Source organism: Mandrillus leucophaeus, unplaced genomic scaffold (genome assembly GCF_000951045.1).
Source record: "Mandrillus leucophaeus isolate KB7577 unplaced genomic scaffold, Mleu.le_1.0 Scaffold1705, whole genome shotgun sequence".
In the NCBI taxonomy this organism is placed as follows: domain Eukaryota; kingdom Metazoa; phylum Chordata; class Mammalia; order Primates; family Cercopithecidae; genus Mandrillus; species Mandrillus leucophaeus.
This window is the reverse complement of record NW_012101705.1, coordinates 130,897-154,921: the sequence shown is the minus strand read 5'-3', so window position 1 is coordinate 154,921 and position 24,025 is coordinate 130,897. Positions and strand designations below refer to the sequence as shown.

General features: G+C 43.5%; 1 protein-coding gene across 3 annotated transcripts; it reads right to left on the bottom strand.

Annotated features, from left to right (window-relative positions):
• Positions 1-1,575: 1,575 nt before the first annotated feature.
• HMGCS2 (3-hydroxy-3-methylglutaryl-CoA synthase 2 (mitochondrial)) lies at positions 1,576-23,631 on the bottom strand. Of its 3 annotated transcripts, XM_011976908.1 has the most exons (11): positions 23,253-23,631; positions 18,381-18,835; positions 13,748-13,873; positions 13,001-13,165; positions 11,136-11,301; positions 9,290-9,460; positions 6,851-6,957; positions 6,119-6,244; positions 4,375-4,486; positions 2,686-2,692; positions 1,951-2,405 (listed from the first exon to the last, which is right to left on the bottom strand). In XM_011976908.1, exons 1-9 carry the CDS (start codon positions 23,354-23,356, stop codon positions 4,380-4,382), a joined length of 1,527 nt encoding a protein of 508 aa, XP_011832298.1. In that variant the 5' UTR covers positions 23,357-23,631; the 3' UTR covers positions 1,951-2,405; positions 2,686-2,692; positions 4,375-4,379. The 3 variants fall into 3 exon arrangements, with proteins under 3 accessions (XP_011832297.1, XP_011832299.1, XP_011832298.1); XM_011976907.1 differs by lacking the exon at positions 2,686-2,692 and having other exon boundaries at positions 1,576-2,413; XM_011976909.1 differs by lacking the exons at positions 2,686-2,692; positions 13,748-13,873 and having other exon boundaries at positions 1,576-2,413.
• Positions 23,632-24,025: the final 394 nt, after the last annotated feature.

Genomic DNA, 24,025 nt, shown 5'->3' with positions numbered 1-24,025 from the left:
AATGAAATTTTTGAAAAATCCAGCTAGTGCTACAGGGAGGGTGCCATGGACTCCCTCGTGCTCTCTGTGGCATGTGGCATCTCTTCACTGCCCTTCACTGCACTCTGAACTTCTAGAGTAGAAGTTCATTCTTGTGCACACTGGCTGGGAAGCAGAAGGCTGGCTGTGAGCTCAGGGTGGAGGCAGGGCAAAAGCTGGGCCACACGCAGAATCTGCCTCAGCGTGCTGACTCCTGAAGGTGTGATCAGTGTGTCCCCCTAGAGCCTGCGCTTGTCTCACAGTCAGTGGCGGGGCCATCCTTTCCATCAGTTTTAACATCACATGTTGAGTATTCCCGTTTGAATGAGTGTATCATAGCCCAATTCTTGCCCAATCTGCCATCCTCTCTCCTGCCCTAGGTCACCCTGCGTGAATTTTTGCCCACAGGCAAAGTCTTTATTTGCAGGGTATCTGTAGACTTTCGGGTGAAAATGTTGACAGAGTCATTGGCAGCTCATTCCCTCGTGTGCTGATCTTACCTGGGGGAGAGGCCTTTGTTCAGAGCAGGCAGGCGTCAGTGTCCCAGAGCTGCCAGAGGAAGGCCTCGGGCTCGGTATAAAAGTTGGTGAATAAGGGAAGTTGGAGGGAGCCGGGCCCTCTGCACGTGCAATGGTGGCAAAGACTAATGCCCTGCGGGTGAACCAGTGCTGATGCCCAGCTGGTGTGCGGGCTGTGGGCAGTGTCCATTCAGTTGGTCAGCCCTTGACAACCTGGTTGTCGAGTGTGTTTAATATCCTATTTGTGCTCAAATGCTTCCCTAGTGGAGATAGGCCTGGCCTCTGATGCAGGACGTATGGGAAGTTCTGGTTGCTGAGGCTGACTGAGGCTGAGGGAGCCAGTTTCAGCACCAACACCCCACAGTGAGCTCCTGTGTGGATAGAAGGCCAGGCCCAAGGCCTCTTCTCTCCAGAGCTAAGATGAATGCTGGCTTTTCTCCCCTGCACATGGACACCGAAAGGCACATGTCGTTCTGCTAGGGATGCCAACCAGGTTGAGGGCCCCTAAACGTCTTGCTGAGGAGGTGCAGGCAGCAGGAGGGAAGCAAAGAGAGGCTGCTAAGTGGTGGCCGCAGCTGGTGTGATGAGTAGAGTTTTGCAGGCACCTTGAGAGAGGCCTGGGAAGGCAGTCAGCTGATGCTGGATTCGCTGAACAAATTGGGGCTTATCCGGGATTTGTTGTGGCATGACCAGCCTTGAGAAAAACAGTGAAGGGAACAGATCTAGCTTCTCATTCCCGTGGGGCCGTTTTTAAGCGCTCCCTGAGGCCTCCTCCCCTGCCCCCACCAGCTCTGCTCCCCTCCAATAGAAAAGATCCTCTCTGTTTTCCATGGTGCCCTTTCCTCACGGGGGTGGCTGAGGAAACTTTCTAAAAGGAAGTGATAACAACACCCTGATACTTTCCCTCTCCTCCCACTCCCTTCCTCAATTCAATCCCCACCTCCCTGAACCATTGCTATTTTATAAGAGGACCCTAGAAGAAGCAGTGCCCTCCCCGAAGGGGGAAAGATCCTGTAATGGAATAATTTCCTGCCAGGTATCAACATTTATTTAGTTTTTTACTTTTGACTGTAGAAGGCAAAAACTTGTTAACCTTTGCCTTGTGTTTATTTGTTCAAATAACAGCAGCAAGGAATGACCAAGAAGATCTTAACTACAGCTCCTGCTGGCCCCTGTCTGCTGCTCTCTGTCTATGCAGTGTCTTTAGATCAGGGCTGGGGGAAGCTGTGTTCTACCATTCTTATTTGCCTTGTCTCTGTCATAGTACTTGGCATGTGGCAGAAATACAATGGAATTGCGAGGGGACAGAGGCAGCCTGTGAGGCAAGGACCCAGCCCTCTGACCCAGGAGGTCTAGCAGGCTTGCTGCCTGTTAGCTGGGTTTGTATTCTGGGTTCCAAGAAACACAGGAATCATTTCCTCTTTCTCCCTTTTTAATTGCCATATATTAGCTTAGAACAAGATACAAAATTTGGAGATTCACAGGAATGGCACCGAAGTTTAACAATATTCATAATAATAAAGTTATAACACAGGACAGGAAAGTTTATCTGGATCTTGAAGGCAACAGCTGATCCGCATGCACATTTCTGGAGGCCAGTGATTCATGAAGAGATCTTTGCTCCATTGCTCCATCTTGCTCTTTCACAAAGGACCCCTAGTCCTTAGCATCACAAGCCCAGGACAGTGATTACAGCATGGAGAGGAATGAAGGGGCTGCTAGGGATGGCTCCTCACTCTACAGGGCTGATGCTTATGGGGCTACTATGTCGATTCAAATTCATTTACCAGCTAAGAGTGGGATCTTCAAAATATGATTCACGGGCAGAAGCTCTGCTAGCATACGTTTCCCAGGAAGCTCTCCACGGATCTATAGAACTTAAATAAACAAAAGGTCACTCAATCATGGGTCTCCTCTTGGGCACCCTGCCCCCAGTGCCTGCTTCTTGCCCGAGATGTGGCTGTGCAGAGGGGTTCTCCTAAATGTATCCTGAGGGTGCTCCCACTATGCACCCAGTGCCAAGCCTGGACACCTGAGGGATCTGTGCCCAATGCTACTGGAGCCAAGGCTGGGGGTAGGCAGGGTCCCCCATCGCACTTCTGCCTGTGATAGGAAAGCAGGAGGGGCAGGCTAGGGCAGTGCAGAGAACTGCAGAGCTCCACCACGAGCTCTGCATCAACAGCAGCCCTTCATTTCTGCTAAAATCTCATTGTTGGAAGTTCACTGCTCGTATTAATAATCAACATGAGAAAAGTTCAAGAGTTCCAGCTTTTCTTTTTAGGTATAATGCTGCCTAAGCACTTGTGAGAAGCTTGTCTACTATGAGAGGGAAGGAGCCCGATGTGGAAATTCTCCTTTAAAAATTCCAAATTTCTCTTTCTCTCTCCCCCTCCCTCTGAGTCTCTCTCCAACCTTTCTCTCTCCCTTTCCCCACTCCCTCCCTATTTCTCCCACTCTTCTTCTGATAAATGAACTAAGTCGACACATTTAACAGCCCCTCTTTGCTACTGACCTGCCCTTAAGAACCATATTTCCAACACCGCACACAGGCTCCCAGGCAGTACCACAGTCTTCAGGGCCTGCTAACTGAGCTCGCCCTCTCAACGGCATCCTGCGGCCCTCAACCCGCTTGTCCACCTCTCCTAGCCCTAACAACACCTGGGCTGCAGCAGCCTAGCACCTGCGAATATCCCAGCGGTGAGGAATGAACCCAGGATCCCTCCAGCTGCACTTCTGCTTCCTCTTAGGTGGCTGTATCTGTGCATCTCCGCCTCCCACTGACTTCTTCCCTCTCTTCCTCTGCTCCATCCCTGCCTCGGCACACCTTTTTCTTCTTCCCTCTCCATCTACCAAAAGGAGGGGAAAATCTTAAAAACTTGAGCATGGAGACTGCACTAATTAAAATTTACGGGTTGTAAAATAAATCTCTTCTCACTCTATCATTCCGTTTATCCTACCTATTCGGTCAACTGAAGGCAGCTACCTGGGTTCATACAAGATTCTTATTTTGAATGTTTGCTTTCCTTTTAAAACGATCATACAGCATTCTCCCATTTCTCCTCTCCCCACAATCCTCTTTCATTTTGCTCTCTTCTCCCTATCCTTGTGTCCATGAATTTCCTGAACCTCACTGCTTCTCCCCAGAAGGAATCCCATGACATAAGAATTGTTACACGACCCTTAGCCTAAAACTCCCTCCAGCGGAGGTGCCTGGCTTTAAGGGACTCTTCAACCAACCCATTTCCTTATGAATTTGTCTCCCACACATCGGTGTGTACCATTTCTGAGGCTCTGGGGCTGCTCATCTTGGTTGTTCTGTTGCTCATCAGATCTGTTGATCTCATCCCCCTAGACTAATGATTTCTGTAGGTTCAGGTTCATAGCCTGTTCACTCAACGGATGCTCTGAATGCTAATCTGTCAAGCTTCCTCTAGGAGCGCTTCCTATCTTCAGCAGATCAGGAAAACAAATCCCACTCTTATTTCTCACATTCAAGATTTCAGAACATGTTTCTCCTCCCAAGCTTTTGCCTTCCAAGGCAAAGAGCCTCAAGAGTTTTAATTGGTCTTTATGGTGCAAATCTCCACTTCTGATTAGTTTGAAAGCTATGTACCCTCCCTCGCCTGGTTAATGTTCCTAAGCTACAAGATTCCTATTCTGAATACTTGCTTTTCCTTTTAAAAATACCACAAATAATGCTCCCATTTCTCCTCTCACCCCAATCCTCTTCCATTAAACTCTCTTCTCCCTGCACATGTCCCCACCCTCTCTCTCTGTGTTTTTACCCAGAGGAAGACTTTAGGGTTTTATGCCACCAACTCTGCAAACTCTCACTCACCACCTTTAGATGGGACGCCGGGCATACTTCCGGCGATGCAGCTCGTCCACTCGCTCCAGGTACCAAGTGCCTGGGAAAAGGCTGTTTGTGTCACCAGGTGGGGAGAAATTCGCTGTGGAATGAGAAGAGGCAGTACTCACAAAGAGTTGTATGAGTTTTTGGAAGAGAAAATGGTCATGAAGATGTCTGCACCTCCACAGTAAAGCTCTCTTGGCTGTGCTGAAAGGGGCTGCAAGGTCACCCTCAAATAGAACACTGGACCCGCGGAACCAGAGGAGCGGCCATCTTGAATCTAGCACTTAAGGCCTTAATAAAAGGCTATTAAGACTTTTATTGTAAGAGTACAAAATTTTCCTACAGTAAGCATAGCCTTCCTCCACTGAAACCTTCATCCCATCCTTTTGCCAATAGTTCCTACTTTGAGATGTAATTCCCAGCTTCCTGTTTCCTAACAGACACTTCCTTCTAAACTAAATTTTCTGGTTCTGATTCATTGCAGTATTTCAGTGCTTTGTCCATTAATGTTTGTCTTAGAGGTCCTATTTTTCTTTTCTTTCTTTCTTTTTTTTTGTTTTGAGACGGAGTCTCGCTCTGTCACCCAGGCTAGAGTGTGGTGATGTGATCTCAGCTCACTGCAGCCTCTGCCTCCTGGGTTCAAGCAGTTCTCCTCAGCCTCCCAAGTAGCTGAGATTACAGGTGTGTGCTACCACGTCCGTCTAATTTTTATATAATTTTTATTTTTTCATATTATATTCACATTTTTATATTTTTAATATTTTTAGTAGAGATGGGGTTTCATCATGTTGGCCAGACTGGTCTCAAACTCCTGGCCTCAAGTGATCCACCTGCCTCTCCCTCCCAAAGGGCTAGCATTACAGGCGTGAGCCACTGCGCCTGGGTCTATTTTTATTCTCATTGTCTTTCTTTGCTATAACATATCCACTGGTCCAGAAGAGATCAATGACCACTAGGTCTAAGTTTTCTGGAACGTTTCCAATTCCATATATTCTGTCTTCTTTTGAGACCATGCTACAAACATGTATCTCAAGTTTTGCTTGAGAATACATATAAAACCTATAGAAACCATGGTAAAACTGTGCAGTACCATGGTTTTAAAACCACTAACTAATCTCTCTAGTATTACCTTTGGGTTTCATTTTCCTTTTATTTGTCGCTTTTGGGGCAATATTTTGTTTTTATGTTTGGTGGAGAAAGAGGACAATTTGGAGGAGACAGTAATATTAGTTGATAACATATTTATGTAGAGTAATTCATTTAATTTGTTTGGAAATCCTGTAAAATCAGTATGATTTTAGAAATAAGACCACTGAGAAAAGTTTAACAACTTTTGCAAAGATAAACAGCTAGTGAGTGGCACAGCTCAGGGTTAGATTTGGATATCTAGCTCTAAAGTCTGCACTCTGTCAACTGTTGCAGACAGTATTTTCAAAGACTATACTTCTGGCTTCCATGGGACTACACATTCTGGGTGTTTAGCTATATTCTATATTGGGAAGCTGCATCCTGCCTCCCTCTTCCCAACTCTATCCTCTGTTTTCGCAACTACTTCTTGCCCCTTTGGACAACAGATCTTCTAGCAAATCTTCTCCCAACCATATCTCATAGAAGTCTTGACCCTGGACTACCACATTCTAGATTTCTGAGGAATCCCTGACTCCCAGCTACTGGAATGGGGTCTGAGATGAGTTACCTTCTCTTCCTCTCTTCCTGCCCCTTTTCTTACCCTTATGGTAGAATTGCTCTCTTTGGTTCATTATTTCTGTGAACTCCTCAGGAGACATACACTTTCGGGAGGCTAGGCGCTTTGGCAGGTCTGATGTACTGGACACCAACTTGTCCAGGGGAGACCCTGGTAAGCAAAAGCAAGATTGTTATACCTTCTTCATTGTCATTATCACTATGGCCAATCACGAGTCCAACAGAGAGTCAGGTTCTGTGGGAGGTTACACCCTGGAGGAATGTGCAGTGTGTGTGGCTTAGAATACCACGAAATGATAAGCAAACATACTTGTTAGCAAAACGGGCAGGCAGACACACTGATTTGATCAAGGTGTATGCCACATGGTACTTAGATGCATGTCCTTAATCACATCAATCACAAAATAATCAATAAATTCTTATTAGGTATCTCAAATCCATCAACTTGTCTTTAATCAATTGCAACCAAGCAACCATTACCTCTTGCCTGAACTATTTACTGGAACAATCTAAGTGGTTTCCCCATATCCACCTTTGTTCCTTTTCAATCTAGTCTCTAAGTAGTAGCTAAAGAAGTGCTTTAAACACATAAATTAAACCAACTTACTCCATGCTTAAATCCCTTCAGTGATTTACTTTGCTATTAATAATAACATTAACTCTCTCAAGATGGCAGCCTCAGCAATGGTGGGGAAGAAGATGGTTATTCTACCAGAAGAATCTTGTCAGGAATGCCTACTAGAAAGATGAGACTCACCTGGAGAAGCATCCTGGGACACTCGAAACGAAAAGAAACTTGCTGCTAAACCAGAGCCATAAGAGAAGGCACCAATCCTGGAGCCAGCCAGTTCTTGGGCAGAGTGGCTGTGGGGAAAAAAATCAAATAAAAACCACATTTTATGTATGTATATATATAATATATTCTGCACTGCAAATAGAACAACAGCCTATCATCCCGATCTTCTCCCTGTCTATCTCACGTAACTAGAAATGGGTTCCAGGCACCCTACATAAAGAGGGACTTCTGGTAGACCTCAGGGACAGGCCTATGTGTAGGAAACCTTGCCAAAAGGAAAGCAGCTAATATCCCAGCTATAAAAGGCAGAGAAAACACAAGATAATTTTTGGTGTACATAGAGCTTCTACCCTCTCGTGAGGACAGGATAAATTCAGCACCTTCTGAAGGTGCCTTCAAGTGGAGATCAGACCACTGGACTCACCCTTCAGGCTCACATGTTGACTGATAATGGTTCAGTAGTCATAACTTTTTGATCATCCCCTGTGAGTAATAATTTGATCAAGTTCACCCATAAGCATTTTTTCCTGCTTTTTTTTTTTTTTTTTTTTTTTTTTAGCAGAGTCTTGCTTTGTTGCCCAGCCTGGAGTGCCTGGAGTACAGTGGTGTGATCATGGCTCACTGTAGCCTTTACCTCCTGGGTTCAAGTGATCCTCCCGCCTCAGGATTCAGGATCCTGAGTAGCTGGGACTACAGGTGCAAGCCGCCACACCCAGCTATTTTTTTCTTTTTTGAGACAGAGTCTCACTCTGTCACCTGGGCTAGAGTGCAGTAGCTCGATCTCAGCTCACTGCAACCTCTGCCTCCCGGGTTCAAGCAATTCTCATGCCTCAGCTTCTCGAATTGCTGGGACTACAGGCGCGAACCACCATGCCTGGCTAATTTTTGTATTTTTAGTAGAGAAGGGGTTTTGCCGTGTTGGCCAGGTTGGTCTCAAACTCCTGACCTCAGATGATCTTCCCACCTTGGTCTCCCAAAGTGTTGGTATCACAGGCGTGAGCCACCGCAAACATCCATGGCTAATTGTTTTAAAAAAATTTTGTAGAGATGGGATCTCCCTGTGTTCCCAAGGCTGGTCTCAAACTCCTGAGCTCAAGAGATCCTCCTGCCTCAGCCTTCCAAAGCGCTGGGATTACAGGCATGAGCCACCTCACCTAGCCCTTTCTTATGTTATATGCAGTACTTCCTTATAAAACCCACACAACAGAAAATGAATAGAAATAACATCCAACATTTGAGCACCTGCTGAGCACTGCTATTTTAATTGGTTTAGATACTTAATGCTCATAAAAACAGTAGAACACAGGTATCATGATTGCACATATGCTACAGATGGGGAAAGTGAGGCGCATTGAGGTTAAGTATTGTCCAAGGTCAACCCTAATAAGTGGTTAAAAAAATTTGAACCATGGCCAGGCGTGGTGGCTCAAGCCTGTAATCCCAGCACTTTGGGAGGCCGAGACGGGCGGATCACGAGGTCAGGAGATCGAGACCATCCTGGCTAACACAATGAAACCCCGTCTCTACTAAAAATTCCAAAAAATTTGCTGGGCGTGGTGGTGGGCGCCTGTAGTCCCAGCTACTTGGGAGGCTGAGGCAGGAGAATGGCGGGAATCTGGGAGGCGGAGCTTGCAGTGAGCCGAGATCGCACCACTGCACTCCAGCCTGGGCGACAGAGCGAGACTCCGCCTCAAAAAAAAAAAAAAAAAAAAATTTGAACCCACGTTGTGGGCTCTAAAGTCAGACCCATTTAACCACCATGCTCTACTACGTATAGAGATTTTAAATAAATGAGACAAAAATATGCATACAAAAGCTGCTGTTTTCTTCATGCACCCGAGCAGATCTTGCCCATCCCTTGACATCATGTACTTCACTCTGGAGACCACTGTCTGATACAGACTGTAAATCCGCCTATACGTACACCTTTGGTACGAGTTTCTTTCATCTTCCTTCCTTTTCCTGCCTTCTCCCTCCCCTCCTTTCTTTTATATTTATTTATTTATTTATGACAGGGTCTCATTCTGTCATCCAGGTTGGAATCCAATGGCACAATCATGGCTCACTGCAACCTTCCACTCCTGGGCTCAAACCATCCTCCCACTTCAGCCTCCCCAGCAGCTGGGACCACAAGTGCACACAACCATGCTCAGCTAATTTTTGTAGAGATGAGGTTTCACCACTTTGCCCAGGCGGGTCTCGAACTCCTAGGCTCAGGCGATCTGCCCACCTAAACCTCCCCAAATGCTGAGATTACAGGCATGAGCCACCATACTAGTCCCTTTCCTTTCTTTTAAATTTCTGAGCCAGAAGAGAAACCCAATTTTTTTGACCCCACAGACCATGGTGGTGGAGGCTGGAGGTGTGCATGTAGGACACAGAGCCAGACACAGTACTCACTGGGACAGAAGTGAGGCCAGGCACCCGTACAGGGATGAGGTGTACATGTTCCCATTGTGCGTGGAGAGGTAAAGGGAGGCCTTGGTTTTCTTGTCGAACACGTCCTGAGAGGCCTTTAGAAGTGCTTTATCCAGGTCCTTGTTGGTGTAGGTGTCTTCCAGCTTTAGCCCGCTGTGAGGCAACCAGAGGTAGCCATGTGACAGGCCAGGGGAGGAGAGGGAGGGAGCAAGGGGGAAAAGTAACAGCTTCTGGAGAGAAGACTTTTGGCGCATGTCTTTTCTACAATATTTGGAAATACAGAACAGCCCAAAGGAGAACATACCACTAATGGACTTACCATTCATATTTTTCTGGTGGAATCCATCCCTACTTTTATAGTTTACTAGAAAATTAGAAAGAAAATCATGCTGTGTGTTGTGGTTAGCATACTTTCTTAACTCTGTGTGTGTGTGTGTGTGCGCGCGCGTGCGTGTGTTTTCCCATGACATTCTATAACATTATTTGTAAAGGCTGAAGAATGGTCCATGACAGGATGTACCCCATGTTAACCTATCTTCCTGCTCCTGTTCCTTGCTAGTTAAAACACTACAGTGAATAGGTAGGTGTTATTTTAAACACGTGGGATTACTGAGCCCAAAGGTTGCACATCTTTAAGGCTTTGGCTTCATGCTCTTCTGTTACTCCTCAAAACACCTGATCCATTTACACATCCACTACTGCCCATTTTCCCATAACTTTGACAATTCTGGGTATTCACATTTTAAAAAGACTATCTAGAGAAAACGGTAACTTGAGTAAACATTTTATTAATGAACATGCACATTTAAAATGTGATCATATACATTTCTTCTTTGAGAAAATTTTCTGTTCATATTGTTTGCTCATTTTTCTATTAGGGTATTTATTTTATTATTGATAATATCTTTATATATTAAAGATATTAAGCTAGTATATTTGGTATACGTTACACTTTTTGTTTCAATAGGGCCGGTCTTACAAGCAGTGTTTGTGCTAATTTTGATGTTTTAGTTAGTGGCAGGGTTAGGAGTACTAGTTAGTAACAGGGGCTACACTTGGTAGCCTATTCTACGGTTGATAAAATTGACCGAAATTTGAAATAAACAGGTACCAAGAAGAAAGGGAAAGATTCCTTTCCCAGTGGAAACTGTATTGAAGACATTTCTTTGTAAATATTAGTGATTAGTGTGGTGAATCAATAAACAGCATTCCTTCTGCTTTTTCACATCTAAGGGGGTGAGCTGGAATATCCCCATTTTATAGATGGAAGAAAGTGAAGCAAAAAGCAGGACATGAATTAAGACAATGACAAGTGAGAATTGGACCTGACACTTCGCAAATTGCTACCCTGTAGTGTGATCATCTACGTCTATGTTTTTGTGTCTGTTTAGACTGTGAGATCTTCTAGGGCAGGGATCATGGAGTCACATTCATTTTGGTACCCTGAGAGGTTAGTACGATGTCTAGCACATAACATGTTCAGAAAATGTTTATTGACTGAATGATTTAGCTATTCTTTCTTTCTCCCTTCCTCCTTTTCTCCCTTTCTGCCTTTCTCTCTTTCTTTCTTTCTTCTCTGCAGTTTCTTACTGTCCCTTTATCCTGCAGTGCTGCCAAATCCCCTGTGTTTCCCTGCATTAACTCATGGAGGGCCCTACCCAGCCAATAATCCATTGCCCCGCAGAAGGACCTAGGATGGTTCCTGTTCTGCTTGAGGATTGCCATTTGTCCCCCACAGGGGTGCTGGTGGTCCAGACTCAAGGCATGAAGAAGCCTCCTTCTTGCTCACCCCTCACCAGCCTCTAGGATCCCCAAGAAGAGGACTCACCTGAAAGCCTCCAGCCCCTTGTATAAGCTGGTTTGTGTGTCACTGCTGGCTGACAGGAAGTCATTGAACATCAGGCGAGCCAGAGACTTCTGGACCATCTTGCAAAAGGGTGTGTGAAAGATCATGTACTGTAAATCGTCAAGGGTGAAGGGTCGATCACTGCCAGCTGGAAGAGGAAGCGTGAAGGCAAGGATGGGGCATGAGGGGCGAGCCATTTAGATCTCCTCCCTGAGATTTAACTGTGCCAAGTTTCTCCAGGCCTCCCAGGGAACTACTTCCCACCTCCTGCAAACGCATATAAGCTTTATTTATTCATTTTACACGCACTTACTAAGCACGCTCTACTAATAAGGAAAGAAGGGAAAGAAACAAAGTCTTTGTGTCTACTATTACCAGTCTCTATGATACTCATCTCAAATCAACCTTGTGTTATATAATTTTCTTCATTTTCCAGAGGAGGAACCAGTGTCCAAAACATTGTCATCTGTCCAAGGTAACCCAACTTTAAAAGGCTAATTTGGGATTCAGGCTCAGATGTCTCTGACTCTACTCTACGGACTGTCTCTCTCACTCTGAAGAGGAGTGCAATGCAACCTTTGCCCTTAGGAAAGATTACATTTTAGTGCTGGGATCCAAAGCCTCATCTGTCACATTATATATGCAAATAAGGAGTAAAATTTAAATGCCACAAGAATTCAGAGGAGTTAAGAGCAAATAACCAATTACAGAAGACAGACAGAGGCAGAGAGGCCCAAGGCAACTTCTTACCCATAAGGTTCACCTCTGGTAGGTGGTCCCCCACCCACTGCAGTGGAAAGAGACAAGAGGTAGCTCTTTATGCCACCCCCAAGGCATCCATGCCTTCTCCCACACTGCAATCTGTCTTTTGCGGATGCCCATCTGGTCATGCCTGAGCAGACAAGAATACTATTTATTTCTTTAAAGTGGGTTTAACTGTATTTATTTTTATTTATTCATATGTTCTTAGAGACAGGGTTTGTTTCACTCTGTAGTCCAGGCTGGAGGGCAGTCGCTTGATCATAGCTCACTGTATGGGCTCCTGTTCTGCAAGCAATTACCCCCATCTCAGCCTTCTGAGTAGCTGGGACTACAGGCTCATGCCACCATGCCTGGCTAACTTTTGTTTTTTTTTTTTTTTTTTTTTTTTAGAGACAGGGTCTTGCTTTGTTGCCCACATTGGTCTCAAATTCCTGGATTCAAGTGATCCTCCTGCCTCAGCTTCCCAAAGTGCTGGGATTACAGGGGTGAACCACCACTCCCTGCTTCTCTGTATTTTAAAAGGAAGACTTATTTGCTTCTTTTCTGCTTATGAAAGCAGTACACATTTCTCAGCAGGGAAATCTCAAAACTAAAGGTGAAAATAAAATCAACCTGCAATAGCACCACAAAGAGAAAAATCACGGACAACACTTTAGCATATAGAAAATATAGGTACGATTTCCCAACGTCAGACTTTAAAAGATGGTAAACTACAAACCAAGCACCAAACCATGCCTGACTTAACCAGAAACAAATGCCAACCACTGCGGAATGTGGTTGCCCGGCCTCTTAATGCCGTCTCCCCGAGTGGCTGACATTCCTGGGTTTCATACTGGGGGCCTTGCCCTGGATTGTTTACTTTCTTTTATTTAGCTCAAGTTAGAAGCCGTTTTACATCTGACCTTGAATGACATCCAAATGGATTTTAGCATAGACCCAGGGAAGAGTGTAAGAAAGAGGACAGGAAACAATTCTCTTGACATTATTTTCAAGGCAGGAGAGAAGAGACCTTGCCATGGCCTTTGGGTACAAACTCTTGGCCTGTGTGAATAGAGCCCCTACTGTCTGGCCTCTGAGTCGCATACCTTGCTTCCACTGATTCTGGATTTTTTTACGGTACGAGGTGTAACATCGATCCAAGGCCCGCAAGTAGCACTGGATGGAAAGCTTCCCATCCACCACTGGGTACTCCGAGGCCAAATTTGGTTTGTAGAAGTCATATACATTCTCCATATGGGTTCCCCTCAGTCCTGGAAAGGCACACAGAGGGTTTCAGAGACCATCCAATGCAGCCTACCTTGAGCGCAAAGGATGAGAGAACCATGTAAAAAGAGATTTCTGGTCATTATCTGTGTCCCATGTCCAAGTTCGAGCCCATTCAACATCCCTCGCATATTCAAAAGGAGTTGGACAGGTTGTTGGTATTACACAAATGAGATGTACGTTTCCCGTTCCTCACCTACATGGGCTTAACAAAACCTGGAATAGAAGCCAAGAGTCTCAAAGGAAAGACTTGTGCTTTATATCCAGTTATCTATTTTAATCTTCAATTGCCAGAAGAGTTCCCTAAGGTTCCTCACCAGTATCTGCACCACTCATTTCATGCATCATTATCCCAATGCCTGATGACACAGGAGAGGAAACCTCACGGATTCCCCTCTCCTATTTCTCCTCTCCTCCCTCTGCTCCACAGATCAGCCCTTTTTAGAGGCAAGCAATACCATCCTCAAACCCATACCCCAGCCCTGAGTAGCAGGTGTGCCAATGTGGGATTAGGATCTATGTTCTTGGCTATGCCATGCACAGCCTCTTGGTAATGGTTTACTACAAACCTCGCTCCAGGGCCAGAGGGGCCTTGGGGCCAATCAGCATAGCCACAGCTCCGGCCCCACCTGTGGGACGAGCATTACCACTGGGATAGACAGCGATGTCTCCACAGACCACCATGGCATAACGACCTGTAAAGAGAAACAAGAAATAATTACCATCACTACGAAATCTGGAGTAGACTGAGTGCCTACTGTGTACCAGGCACAATTCTAGGTCCTGGATATAGAGTGATAAACAAAATAAAAAATCCCAGTCCTATGGAGCTTATGTTCTAGTGCAATTCATGATACATGATACATTTGAAAATACATTTGAAATGTAAAGTCAAAATTTAGCATCCTGACACTCTGTAAAATGCTCATTTATACAGAATTCTATCTCCGACTCCAGTGAAAAATGTGTTAATTGACACTTTTGGAGAAAATTCAGGTTTGTGTTTGTACTCATCTCCTTATAGCACTCCATGATCCTGAAATTATATCCTAAATCATAGAAGGTAAAGGACAGGGAGGGAAACTAACACTTAAAACACTAGTAGGACACTAGTTATCCTTAAACAATTCTTCAAACAATCCAACGAGGTAGGTAACATCCACATTCATAAGTGAAGACATTGCCTTCCTGAGAGACTGAGTAACTAGTATAAGGTCACATACCTAGTTAATATGGATTTTGATATTCAAACCCAGTTCTGACTGGATCCTGAGCCATGTGCCTTGAATTGCATGGCACTACTTTCAGTGTGAAAAGAGTTTATGTAGAGTAAATGATCCATAGTCACTAACTTTATGATAATCAGACTAGTATTCAATAAATAATTGTGGTCTTGACTACTATGTGTTCCACTTTCATCTGTCAGAAGTGCTGTCCCAAAAACTCGAGTTCATGGATGAGATATGGTAGTAATTTTAGTATTCTGACCTGTGAGGAAGCTCCCAGTATTCACCCACAGCACTGCTTTGGGAGACGTATTTCCATATAATTTAATCCTCATGATAAATCTATATAGCAGATACAGTTATCCCCATCCTACAGATGAAGAAACTGAGGCCTAAAGAATTTAAGCCACTTGCCCAAAAACCACATAGCTAATAAATGGTAGGATAAGGATTCAGAGTCAGGACTCCAACCCAAATTCACTGAAATCCAGGAACCTTCTCTTAAGAATTATAATAATCCCAACTCCAACATCAATGAAAAAGTATTGTTTTCTTCCCCAATGTTATGTGCACGTGTGTGTATATACATATGTGTGTGTATATATATAAATATATATAATAATTCGTATAAAAATATGTATAAAAATACGTATAAAAAATAATTCATATAAAATATATAAATATAAATATATATTTAGTATATATAAATATATTAGTATATGTATATTGGTATATTTAATATATATAAATATATATTTAAGTATATATAATTTTATATACATAAAATTAAGGGAAAACAATACTTTTTTCTACCTGTATACACACACACACACACACACATTTTGAAAATTTTAGAAATGATAGAAAAGTATTTAGAATCCATTTAGGAAAAGACCAGTAAATTGGATTACCTAAAAATCAAAGCCTTCTATCAGAAACAAAGTCAAAAGACAAATTGGGGAAGTATTTACAGTACTTACAACCAACAAAAAGCAGTTTATCTTCATTTATAAAAGTTTCACTAAAAAGACAAGCTAGGCCGGGCATGGTGGCTCACGCCTGTAATCCCAGCACTTTGGGAGGCCAAGGCGGGAGGATCATGAGGTCAGGAGATCGAGACTGTCCTGGCTAACACAGTGAAACCCTATCTCCACTGAAAATACAAAAAATGAGCCGGGCACGGTGGTGGGCACCTGTAGTCCCAGCTACTCAGTAGGCTGAGGCAGGAGACTCGCTTGAACCTGGGAGGCAGAGGTTGCAGTGAGTGGAGATTACTGCCACTGCACTTCAGCCTGGCAACAGAGCGAGACTCTGTCTAAAAAAATAAAAAATAAAAAATAAAGGCAAACTATATAATAGAAAAACGGCCAATAAACAACATAGAAATATTCAAGATTTCTTACGATAAAAGAAATGCAAATCAAAAACATTATCATTTTACTTGTTAAATTAACAAAGATTGGAAAGTTTGATAATATATACATTGTAGTAATGTAAGTTAGTACACCATTTTGGAGAAGAATTTGGCACACTTTATCAAACTTTTAAATCAACCTATCCTGAGATTCCACTTCTAGGAATTTATTAACAATATGGGACTAATTAAATAAAATGTGGCATATCCATCAAAGAATATTGTGGTTTTAAAAAGAATCAGATGGACCTTATATATGTTGATACAGAATTATCTCTAAGACCTAAGAGATGAGGAATATATATTTTTTTTATATATACAATGTTTAAAATGGAATAAATACGTGTATACTTGTAGGACCTAGAAAAAAATTGGAAGAATACAAAGAAACCACTAGTGTTAAATTTTGGGAAGTGGTAACGGGGCGGGGCGGGGCGGGGGGTCAAATGAGGAGTTTTTCTTCACTTTTTTTTTTTTTTTTTTTGAGACGGAGTCTCACTGTCGCCCAGGCTGGAGTGCAGTGGCGTGATCTTGGCTCACTGCAAGCTCCACCTCCTGGGTTCAAGCCATTCTCCTGCCTCAGCCTCCTGAGTAGCTGGGACTACAGGCACCCGCCACCATGCCCGGCTAATTTTTTGTATTTTTAGTAGAGACGGGGTTTCCCCGTGTTAGCCAGGATGGTCTCGATCTCCTGACCTCGTGATTCCCCGGCCTTGGCCTCCCAAAGTGCTGGGATTACAGGCATGAGCCACCGCGACCGGCTGAGGTTTTCTTCACTTTATATACTTTTGTGTATGGGTATGTTTTTTTCCAAATACAAATTTTAATTACTTTCATTTTTTTAAAAAAAGACAAGAACACATGGGGACTCCCAGCCAATCTGAGCCAGAAATAGTCTTCTCTTTCCTCATGCCCTCCTCTTTTCTGTGGAGTGATTCAGAACTCCCTGAGTCTCAGAGCCACTCCCTCCCACCTGAGGGTCCCCAGGTGAATGACTGGTTAGGTCACAAGCAGAGTTCTCATTCACACTGGCATCCTCTGGTCCTGGTGGTTGCTGTCACCTGCGGGGTAGATAGTCCGAGTGTCCGGGCCCAAGCTTAGGTGTTTTTGTTTTAAATACAAACTAAAAATTCACATTTCAATAACTTATTTTTAAAATTTTTACTTTTATACCAAGATACCATATTTTTTTTAAAAGATGCATTTGCAACCCCATCTGTGAAATACCCAGTCCGTCAGAAGAATCTACTCATTTGAAATGGCGTGCTTAAGGCTGACAATGATCTCAAGAATAGGCTCTTTGATTTTTGGTTAAAGGCTAGTGAATGCCCCTTATTTTTCATTTCTACTCCTCAACTAAATAATTGGTTGGACATATCTGGTGGTAACGGTGGTAGGGGTTACTAGAGGTAGTAATACAAGTATCGAGTAGGAGAGGCACTTTAAGAACAGACTTGATGATGTAGACTGGACCATCCCATGTCAGTGGAATTGTTAATAATGGAGCCAGGTAGGGCAGTTGGAAAAGCATGGAATGGACTTTTGGAATTGCACTGTCTTGCTGCATGAACAGAGATAAACTGTTAAACTCCTCTTGACCTCTTTTTTCTAAGGCAAAAGATATTGAATTAGATAATCTCTGAGGACTTTGCCAATATTAAGGCTTTTTGATTAATTTTATAATTAATGCTCATCATGGTTTCTAAGGTTTTTAATCCTAGTTTCAAACTTAGTAAATAGAGTGTCTTAACTACTGCCAACATACTTTTTTATATCTTTATGAAAATTTCACATTTCTATGAATTATTTTATTCAATCCTCTTATGAGTTAAGCGAGGCAGATAGGCATATAAGAATCCTGAGGCTCAAAAGGTTAAGGAATTTATCATTGTTTATTGATAGAGCTATGGCTTCAAACTCTCATATTGTACTGTTTCCCTTGAATTGTTTCTTGCCATAACAACAGGGGTTAGTCCTCCAATACAGCATTGGGAGAAGATATAAGTAAGATACAAGGTAATGTTAATATGTTAAGCAAAAAACAATATCCGAGGAGCCAGCTAAGGAAGAAAGAGGAGAAATATTCACAGTCTATCCTGTGGTTTTCTGGGCCTATTTCTACGAGGGTGTTTTTTTCCTGAACATCTAAACTTGTATAAATCTTTCAACATCACCAATCTCTCTCTCAGAGACTTAGGACATGTTTAAGAGAAACAGGTACAGTAAAATAGGAAATATATCAGATGTGGTTTGGCACTTTTGCCTCTGCCACTCACTATGTGTAGGATATCAGATCTTCCATGTTCTCATCTATAAATCTGGTATAATACACACTTCCTAGGCTGTTGTAAGAATTAAATGAATGGCTATGTGAACATGCTACCTAACTGTGTAAAGCTATATAAGTCTAAGTGGTTATTGTTGGATGATAGCAGCAGCTGTGTGAATATATTGTCCTTCCTTCACTAGATGAAGCCACCTGGGGAACTGAAAAGCAAAACTGATAATATTCAGCCTCCAATCCCAGCACCTTTCTTACATAAGGCTCGTGGCAGTACATACCATCCCAGGAACTGGACTCCATCCAGTTGGCAGCATTGAAGAGGGAGGCAGTACCACCGTAGCAGGCATTGGTGGTATCTATGCCCTCAATGTCAGTATTGCCTGAATCCTGGAAGAGTTCCATGAGCACTGTTTTGACAGCTTTGGACTTGTCAATGATGGTCTCAGTGCCTACTTCCAGCCTGCCCACTGAGTCCCATGGGAGCTGTATGCGCTCCATCAGCCGTTGCACCACCGTCAGGCACAGGGAGTTGATGTCCTCTTGGACTGAGCAGAAGCCCATACGAGTCTGGCCCAAGCCCACTGTATACTTTCCTGCTTCCACATTGTTATACTTCTCCAGGTCAGTTTGGTCCACATATTGGGCTGGGAAGTAGACCTCCAGGGCCAGGATGCCCACGTCTTTTGGCCAAGTATCTGTTTTGGCCAGGGGGACAGCAGAGGCTGTAGAAAACCTGTGATGGAGATAACAATCAAACTCCCACTAATGGTCTGTAGATAGTTTCCTCAAAAGACAGTAATATAGCAATCATTTAATTAATTTTCTAGATGTTTTGAAGCTATGTTATCAGACGACTACAAATTTAGTATTGTTATATCTTTTCATTGACTTGACCCCTTTATCCTTGTTAAATATCCCTTTTCGCCTTTGTAATATTCTTGGCATAGTTTCCTTTCCTGATATCGATATAGCTGCATTAGCTTTTTGCTTACTGTTTGCATGGTATGTCTTTTTCTGTCCCTTTTTACTTTCAACTTCTTAAAGTCTTTATCTTTAACATACGTCTCTTGTAACCGGTGTATATTTTTAGTCCTTTAAAAAAATTTTAATAAGTCTAACAATAGTGGTGTTTTAATTTGAGTATTTCATCCATTTATATTTGTTGTAATTCCTGATATAGTTGGAACTAAGTCTTTGTTTTTTTCTTTTTTTTTTTTGAGAGGAGTCTCACTCTGTCACCCAGGCTGGAGTGCAGTGGTGTGATCTCTGCTTATTGCAAGCTCTGCCTCCTAGGTTCATGCCAATCTCCTGCCTCAGCCTCCCAAGTAGCTGGGACTACAGGTGCCTGCCAACACGCCCAGCTAATTTTTTGTAGTTTTAGTAGAGACGGGTTAGCCAGGATGATCTCAATCTCCTGGCCTCGTGATCAGCCCACTTCGGTCTCCCAAAATGCTGGGATTACACGCATGAGCCACGACCCGGAACTAAGTCTATGTTTTTATTTGTTTCTATTGGTCTCATTTGTTCTTTGTTCTTTTATTCCTCCTTTTCCATATCCTTTTTGATTAAGCAAATATTTATTATTCATCTTATACCCTCTTTTCCTTTTACTGATGACCTTAAAGATTATAACATGCTTAATTGGCTTGTTGAAATCTTACTTAAATTAATACTTCTTACTTTTGGAACACTGCAAAAACTTTAGGTTGCCTTTATTTACTCTCTGCATCCTTTTGAACTATTATTATCATATACTTTACTTCTACGTGTTATAAGCCCTTATAGGGCTTGTATAAATCTTTCAACATCACCATGAGTAAAAATATAATCTTTACTCATTTTTAAAGTGTACCTCTAATTATATGCCTTTCTCTTTCTTCTTTCTTTTTTTCTACAGAAGAACATACCCACTGTTTTCCTACTTATAAGTAAGTTTTCTGCTAGCTGATTTTTCTGATTGGGCCTTCCAGTGTTTATAGAGCACACCCAACACAGTTCTAGTCCAAATACACAGTAGTGAATAAGACATGCATTGTGCCCATAAAGAGAGCACAGCCCAGTGATAGAGGCAGACATTTTTACAGCTAAATATACAGGGAACACAGAGAGCAGAAAGAGCAATTCTAAATGAGAGCAGAGGGAAAAAAAGGCGGGGGAAAGGGGTCAGCAGAAGAGGGGAGAGATAAGGCCGGGCGCGGTGGCTTAAGCCTGTAATCCCAGCACTTTGGGAGGCCGAGATGGGTGGATCACGAGGTTAGGAGATCGAGACCATCCTGGCTAACACGGTGAAACCCCGTCTCTACTAAAAATACAAAAAACTAGCCGGGCGAGGTGGCGGGTGCCTGTAGTCCCAGCTACTCGGGAGGCTGAGGCAGGAGAATGGTGTAAACCTGGGAGGCGGAGCTTGCAGTGAGCTGAGATCCGGCCACTGCACTCTAGCCCGGGCTACAGAGCAAAACTCCATCTCAAAAAAAAAAAAAAAAAAAAAAAGAGGGGAGAGATGATCTATTTCTTTTCTGGACCAATCCACTTTTCTTCAACCCAGATTCTTAATATCCCTGGTGAAAATCTGTGTTCCCTTTTGTATGGGAGCATATGGGAGGTGAACTTGGTGATCTCTGTACTGCTACCATACAAAAGTACTTCCTACCTTCTGTTCACTTCAGCAACATTCTTCATTTTATAGATAGTGAAACCAGGGCACACACTGGTAAAGTGATGCGCTCAGGGTAACTTCATAGTTTATCATGTGTTGGAAATAATCTGTCCCTTCGCTGCCTTGGGTGCCAGGCTTATAAATTTAGCTCCATTCTACAGGAGCTGAAACTCAGATTGAATGTGTCTATCAATCACCTTTGGGATTCTGAGTCTCTGGTAGCCCCAATTCTCCCAGCAGGAAGGTCACTTTTAAGGACAGCTGTCAGGCAAAAGTGGATCATATGATCACAAGATAGTGAAGCAAAGTGATAAATACACATTATATCTGACAGGAGAGGTTTGGAGTTTATTTATCTGCCCTGTTTATTTGACGCCCTCCAAATAACTGGAGTTTGTACTCTCAAATATTTACAGAGGAGCTCCCCCAGTACCTAGGAGCTAATGGTTAGCCAGTGCTTGTACTGCCAGCTTGGCTGCCTTTCTCTCAGCCTCGTTCTCACTCTGCCTTCTCTGGGCTGACTCCCTCCCTTTCTTCCCAGTTAGAAATCTAAGCTTGCAAGAAGAAGCTTAGAACGGGTCAGTTGGTAACTTTTGTAGCTGTCTTGGTGGGGAGCTATTTCTAGAAATGGATTATAAAGCCTTGAAGAAAACTAACACGTTGAGGCTTCGGAAGCTTCAGCCCACCGTAGTTAAGAGTATCCTTCTCATCTTGTGCTTTCTCTAAAGAACGATCACTTCGTGTAATTTTAAATCATTTTCTCCTGGTGTTGCCCACTTCAAGAACATGTACCACATCTTTCCTTCTGTATTCCATCTTGCCTCCTTCCCTTGTGTTTCAAAATTATTACTACATTTCAGGCACTGTGCTGGGAAGGGGTTGTGAGGGTTGAACAAAGAGGTTGGACAAAGAAAAGAAGAGGGCGAGGTTCTTGAGACCTCCTTGACCAGTGTGAGGAACGATAAGCACACATATATCCCAACTTCAAGGCAGAATGTGGTCAGGGCCACAAGAGCGATGTGGGCAAAATCCACAGGTGTTCAAAGGAAGCAGAGATTTCAGTGGGTTGGAGGATCAGGGAAGCTTCGTGGAAGAGACTGCATTTGAGGCAAACTTTGATGGATGACAGACTTCTGCCAGTGAAGAACTGGAGGGGAATGAAGGGGCAGTGGCCACAGCAGGGGGTGACTGAACAACTAAGGAACCCTGGAGATGCAGGTGTGTAGGGGAGCAGGGAGACAATACGTGAGAAATACAGGACGTGGAGGGCACAAGTCTTGCTTAATTTTGAAGACAGCAAAGCAGATGCTGAGATGGAAGTCACTTTTAGGTTGGAGTTAGAGCCAATGTGGGTTGGATTAAAGGTGATTAGCCATATAGAGAAAAGATGACTCATGAAAAGCAATATTAGTTCAAGCCATGCATAATGGGATGAACTGTAAATACACCAGAAGGGAAATGTGAATGATTCCAAGAGTTTGAACCAAGGAAGTCAGAATGTCGGGGAGGATTGATGTGTGTCTTTTGGCTGATGGCCAACTATTGCTATCGATACAAGCAAACCCACATCAATCTCTTCTTCACAAATACAGAAACAGGTTAAATCCTGAGCTGGGACATTTAACCTACGTGCAGGGTTTGGCAGTGCATGGGGAGAGTGAGGCGATGGTAGCACAATGAAGAATATAAGAAAGCTACGTGTATCAGCCCCTACCATGCACATCTATACACCCAGGTTCCCTGGGTATTTGGCAAGGAAAGACACTAGATCAAAATCATTTTTCTAAATATTTAGTAGTCATAGAATATAAAACTAGTCCCAATGTGTAATGAATTGTTTGGAGACTAGACAGCAACACATAGGTGGCTGGGAGCCAGAGGCACTAATGACAGCTGTATTACCATCATCGCTGACTATGGAAAACATATGCACTTGAGCCACATTCAGGCAGTATTTACAAAGAAAAGGAGTGTGCCTGTTCTTGCAAAGAACATGTACACATACACACATAAACACACATTTCCCCTTTTCATAAAATTGGAACACAAGACAAACATAGCTTCTTATCCTCGGTCCATTTCTGATCCTGTTGCAGTGATTTAAAGTCACTGGTTTTATTAACACTGCAGTTGGCGCAGGGTCCTGAGGGTCTTGGCAGAGGCTAGGGGTAAAGTTTGGAATGGTGGTGGAGAGAGGAGAGCTGTGGCCCTGGTACTGATATTTCTACTGCTTCATGCAGTTGGTGGAGTAAAAGATGCCATTGCTCACAAACACAGCATGTGTCAGAGGTTTGGGCTCTTCTCATTCTACAGCTGAAAGGGATTGTCTGTTTAGAAGTGAGCTAACTGAGACCCTGTAAAGTTAACTTGCTTGTCTAAGGCTGCTGTGCACAAGCCTTGCCAAATTTTGAGTGGGATTCTAGTGAGTTTTCCCCAAGAGCAGGCCCTCTGTCTCTTTTACTAGTTACAAGATGCTTATCAAAAAGTGACTCACGTTTGGTGGGCTGCTGGGAGCAGGCGAGCAGGTGTGAGGGAGGCTTCCTGCATCACTCTTGTCAGTTGCAGAATGTGCTTCACTGGAGTCAACAGACGCTGCATCTCCAAAGGAGCAAGCAGAAAGCCAGCAGCTCACAGACCTTGAAAGAGATGCCCAGCGGTGCCCAACAGGGCTTTATAAAGCCCCAGGACTCCTGCCTCCTTAAGCCCCGCCTCTGCTCACCGTGGCTCAGTCTGCTTCTAAAACCGGGCCAAAGGGCTCACTCAGAACATGGGCGAGTCAAAGACAAACAGCATCTCTCCAACATGTACATAGCTGCCCTGCTCTTGAGCATGTGTGGGAATGGCTGGGCGTGGTTCCTCCTACTCCATCAGGCTCTGTGGCAGCCTGGTGTCTGCCCTGCCATCTAAGCAGGGAGGTTATGATGTTCCCTGTTGTATCACGTCCCAAGGTAATCCTATGTGGCTTGTTTTAGACCCTGGCTCCTTATCTGTATTACTCTCACTGCGTGTTCCACACTCCTCTCTGTGGTGTTAGTTGTTATTATTTTAAAGTGCTATGCATTACAAGAAACATCTTTCAAAACCAAAGGGAAGCTCTTTTAATAGTAGCTTTTCAAGGAGTTGGGAGTGAATGCTGGCACACAGGCCAAGGGCTGGGCATTAGAGTATGTGGAACCTACTATATTTCTTCTGTTTATTGTCCACCCTTTTATTTGTACAGCTCTACACAGTTTCCAAGTGGATGCAATTACTGTTGTAGTAAAGGGA